General features: G+C 43.8%; 1 protein-coding gene across 1 annotated transcript; it reads left to right on the forward strand.

Annotated features, from left to right (window-relative positions):
• Positions 1-3,770: 3,770 nt before the first annotated feature.
• LOC117318078 (putative deoxyribonuclease TATDN2) lies at positions 3,771-5,114 on the forward strand. The gene has a single exon (XM_033873080.1). The coding sequence runs from the start codon at positions 3,771-3,773 to the stop codon at positions 5,112-5,114; it is 1,344 nt and encodes a 447-aa protein (XP_033728971.1).
• The last annotated feature ends 222 nt before the right edge of the window (positions 5,115-5,336 follow it).

The following is a 5,336-nucleotide window of genomic DNA, read 5'->3' on the forward strand; positions in this document are numbered from 1 at the left end:
TAAATACTGGAACAATATTTCCAACTGACCATGTACGAGGATAAATACCTGATTTAAAAATATTGTTAAAAAGTATAACAAGACAAGGTACAAACACTTCAGAACAATGGATAAAATACTCATTCAGCATTTCATCGATACCACACGCTTTGTTGGATTTAAGTTTTCGGATTGCACATTCTATTTTAAAACCTGTAATATCGACATCAAGTTCATCAAACACTGGAGTATGAATGGGTATGTCATCATACTGGTTCATATAATTATTAATACTTTCATCAGTTTTTATTTCAGAGGATGCAAGATTGCAGAAGTGTTTTTGAAATTAGAAATTAGAACGCCAGAAATCGCAGACACCTGTGGTGCAGTGACAGGTGTGACGAGCTTGTGGACCGTAATTTCACACCTGGTAATTGTTTAGCGGTATACTAACCCACTCAAACTTGAGAATTCGTAATTCTCCGAACATGTTTATATATTTTTTAAAGTCCTGTTTTAAGAGAAGACAGGACTTGCGACACACGAATGGAAAGTAAAATCACAAGGATCTCAATCACTTCACGATAATTACACAATTACAAAAAGAAATATTTTAATCGTACACTTTAATCATTGCGAGTTTAATAAGTTTTAGTATTAATTATGATTAGTCACGATAAACTAAATTGTATGTTTTTTATCATAAAAAAAACGGAGCTAAAATAATAGTTTTGATAAGTACCTATGATATGTACCTGCTCGTAAAATATCAATAATATTATAATTGTTGCGAAACACTTTTATATTATTTCACTGACAACGATCGTATATATATTTATCATTCTCAAGCATTTAATCGTCGGTAATCCATGAGACAACGACATGTTAAAATAAGGGATAAAATCTGGTATGTATAATTACGTTGTAGGCTCCAACACTGGTTTTCATACGGGAGAGATATAGTCTATTGTAGATCATGATGAATCTATATATTAATTTCTAAATTTAAGTGTCCTTCACGACAGGTGCAAATCGCGTACTTCGATGTGCGATATCTCGGCACTCGATGAACAGATTTTGATGCGGATTGCGACATTCTTCTTTGGTGGTTACATAGAATAACATATTTGAATATCGTTTTTCGTTCCGGGTACACTTTAATGACGCGAGTGGAGAAAACATTACCGAAACTAGATATACACGTCTCTGCCAAAACTGAGAAATAATGCGGTTTAATTAAATTGGCATTATTTTCGGGGAATGGACCCAAATATATGTTCTTCATTGCACAACTATATCATATGTAAAATATTAGGGTTTTAAATGACTGAGAAATATTTAAAATAATTTTTATTCATTCGTGTTTCGCGGTCGGATTGCCGTCTGAGTTGAATATTAATCTAACAGTTCTATACTGAAACGAAAAAGAAACGCAACATGGAAAATTGTGATTAATTTTGTATTAAATATACATATCTGTATAAAAATCGCGGAAATAACCTGCACCCTGCCTAACACCCATACCAATCTTCAAAATCACCCAAGTGTGACTAGAGGCCTATGCACTTCCGGCGCGGTAAAAACATCAAAAACCGTGCCTGTACAAACATATGCGTTCTTTTTTCATTCAAACCAGTATCAATTCATCACTAACATTGAGCCACATCATCGCCAATACTTTTGCAAACAATAATTCCTTTTACAATTATGCCACGGTTATCAAAGGTTGATAGAGGACGTGCTATAGCAATGCTTCCGGCAGGGAACACGCAACTTCACGTCGCTCGACAATTCAGAGTTCACAAATCGACTATTAGTCGATTAGTTTCACGTCTTAACGCAACAGGAAGAGTCGATGACCAGCCGAGATCAGGACGTCCACGCGTAACGTCGCGACGTCAAGACCGGGTTCTTAGGTTGGCACACCTGCGTAACAGGAGATTAACGGCCGCTGAAACGGCAAGAAATACGATTGGTAATCATAACCGTCGAATTCATCCCCAAACAGTGATCAACAGACTGCGTGAGGCTAATTTGCGTGCAAGGCGACAGTACGTTGGTTTACCACTAACACCGCAACGTCGAGCACGTCGTATGCAATGGGCAACGGCACATATGCCCAGACGTTTTCCTATGAGACGTTGGAGGTCTATGCTCTTCACCGATGAATCTCGATTCACGTTATTTCGAGCAGATGGCCGTCAACGTATGTACCGGCGTCGAGGCGAACGTTTTGCTGACGCCTGTGTTTTGGAGCACGACCGATTTGGGGGTGGATCAGTTATGGTTTGGGCGGGAATCTCCCATGGTTTGAAGACGCCTTTGGTGATAGTCAATGGGAATTTAACGGCCGTACGCTATCGGGATGAGATCCTTAGGCCCCATGTTGTGCCGTTTGTTAGGCAGCATCATCTAACCTTTCAGCAAGATAACGCGAGACCACACGTTGCAAGAGTCTGTAGAGACTTTCATGCGACACAGAACATTGTTCCTATAGATTGGCCTCCATATAGCCCCGACCTGTCCCCAATCGAGCATTTGTGGGATGAATTAGACAGAAGAATTCGAAATCGCCGTAACCCCCCAAATACCCTCCCTCAGTTAGCAAATGCACTCGTCCAAGAATGGAATAACATTCCAATACGGAAAGTCAATGCCCTGATGAACTCAATGCAACAAAGAATTAGAGATGTGATAACTGTTCGAGGAGGACACACACGATATTAGGGCACGGTTTCAAAACTGCTGCCATTTCAACTTGGATTCACGTAGGGTACTACCAATCATGACCTTCTAGCAAAGTGACCTGTTCTTAAAAATCTCTAAACATTTAAAGGATGTTACATCAATATTCAATATTAACTATTACATATGAAATTTAAACATAATGCTCACAAGTCTTATTTTATTAAACCTACAATTTGAAGTTGCGTTTCTTTTTCGTTTCAGTATATATTTTAAAGAAAAAAGCATGTGTTATAATTCCAACATTCTCATTCTGCAAGTTCTACATGAACTTGTATAATACAAAATCAGAATCAATAATAATGATTAAATATATTATCCATGGTTATATATATTACACAATATGCAAGAAATAATGAGTTCAGGACACAGTAAAATGTTATGATTTCCATTTGCATGTGGTCTTTTATATATTAATGATACAAATGTGCCGCCATTACCAGTTTATAGGGTAGTGAACCTGGGACTAGTCCGCCAGAGTTGTCTTCCTTGTCAGGATTCCGTAGTCATTCGGGCAACTCCGGATGTCTCCGTGGTTCTGACAGGAAGTCAAGGAGTTTTGTGATACCAGCCACCCGAACCAGACGTGCTCGTCCTTACTAAGATAATTCTGATATTATTGGGAACCATATATATCTGCTCACCCGTCTACCTAGACCATTTGGTGAGTATATACTTATATTCAGTGACCATATATTGTGCTTGACAACACGTGAGTTCACTATATTTGGCGTCGTCGGCAAACTCATTCTGGGACTTTGTGACTGATGCCTGCACCAGTGATACCTAGGACGGGAGCCCAGCCTTGTCGTCCGCACCATGGAAGTGGTGTGGGTGTTTCTGGACCCCCTACGAGGAACGTCAAACGACTGTCGGGAAAAAGGACTTTGTCTGTCACCGGATCAACAGATTCGCCACTGTGCAAGGTCGCCAGACATCAGCCCCCAGCCTAACAGCCCAAGACCGTGCCACTCTACTGCCCTCTGTCTGGATGTACGTCCAAGGACAGGAGAGCGAAACGCCATGCCGTAACCAAGCACTTGCCGATGGTGTTTTCCGACGTCAGTTCTAACGTCCCCAACCAGATAGAGGCGTTGAAATCATTGGTTTGCCTAGCATATGGCAGGAAAACCACTCTCCAGGCAGCTGTGGACCACGTCAACGAGTCGAGGATGATTCCGGAAGGGAGCGTCCTGGACCCTTGTCACCTCGAGGTCTTCCGGCAAGCTTGTAGTTTGTTGGGAGTCCGAGAGCCTACAGAGTTCTCTCTACATCCTGTGAACTCTCCTGCTGTGTTACTGTTCTGGAGATGTCTGATCGCTATGTTGGATGTCTGTACGCCGGCGCAACGAACAGAGTTTTACAACTTTAGAGTTGTCCGACTTACAGTGGAACCACCATTCGAGGAAGCAGCCGCAACAACACTGCAGCCGGCATCTCCAGAGTCGTCGGCCGAAGCTGAGTTACCTCCAGGTCTGGAAGAGTTCTACGTGGTGGATGAAGTCGATTCCGATGATGAGGAGATGGCCGTGCCTACCCTTAGCGCACCCAGCAGCCCGGACGTCATCGACAGTCATTTCCACCTTGACAGGACCAGCCGCCAGATCTGGGGAAAGAGCAGTGGACACACCGTCGAGGATTTGCTGGCCTATAGTTATTCAGATGCCGTGGCGGAGACCCCAAGCATTCCAGTGAATGTTGTCGGAGGCATTGTTGTGTTCAGCGAACCCAACACATACCCCCCTGTGGACTTTGAGTCGCATGGACCATGGAGGGTAGCAGTGGGTGTCCATCCCAAACACTATGAGCCACTCACCGTTGAGCGGAACATTTGTCTCCAACGTCTGCTGGATCATCCCAAGGTAGTGGCTCTAGGAGAGTGTGGCCTAGACCGGACCATACCCATCTCGAGATGGTCGCGTCAGGAGGAGGTCTTTGCCAAACTCCTGAGGATGGCTCGGCCTGATCAACCCCTAGTGCTACACTTAAGAGGAGTCAAGGGAGATAGCCATGGCACGGATGTGTACAGATCCGCTCTGGGTATGGTGGAGGACGTATGCTCCAGTGAGCAGAGGGTCCATGTTCACTGTTTCATGGGAAAGAGCGATATTGTCAGGGCGTGGCTGCGGAAGTTTCCGAACACGTATTTCGGTGTAACTGCTGCTGTCCGCGTTTTCGACAACCCGCAACTGGAAGGACTCAAGGCCATCCCGTGGAACAGGTTGCTGCTAGAGACCGATTCTCCCTACTTTCCCCCTGGGAAGGCACGGGTTAGTACACCAGCGTACATTGGGGAGACAGCGGCTGTAGTAGCAGCACATCTGGACGCTCGGACACCCGAAATCCTTGAGTGTGCGACCGCCAATGCCCGAGAGCTGTACCAGTTATAGGGGCCGTGAACTTTTATGACGCTAGTCCTTGCGAGCTGAAAGTTTCACTTATTATTGTTTTTATGTGAACTGTTCAGAAGTTATTCAACTTTGTGTGGCCACATTTTCCGGGACTTTCCTTGGAGCAAGGAACTTTTCTGTGAAGGTGTGTTTTGCTGTCGGTATGGAGAAGCATGAAAACGGGGAGGAGTGTAGTGAACCTGGGACTAGTCCGCCAGAGTT

Source organism: Pecten maximus, chromosome 19, assembly GCF_902652985.1.
Source record: "Pecten maximus chromosome 19, xPecMax1.1, whole genome shotgun sequence".
Classification (NCBI taxonomy): domain Eukaryota; kingdom Metazoa; phylum Mollusca; class Bivalvia; order Pectinida; family Pectinidae; genus Pecten; species Pecten maximus.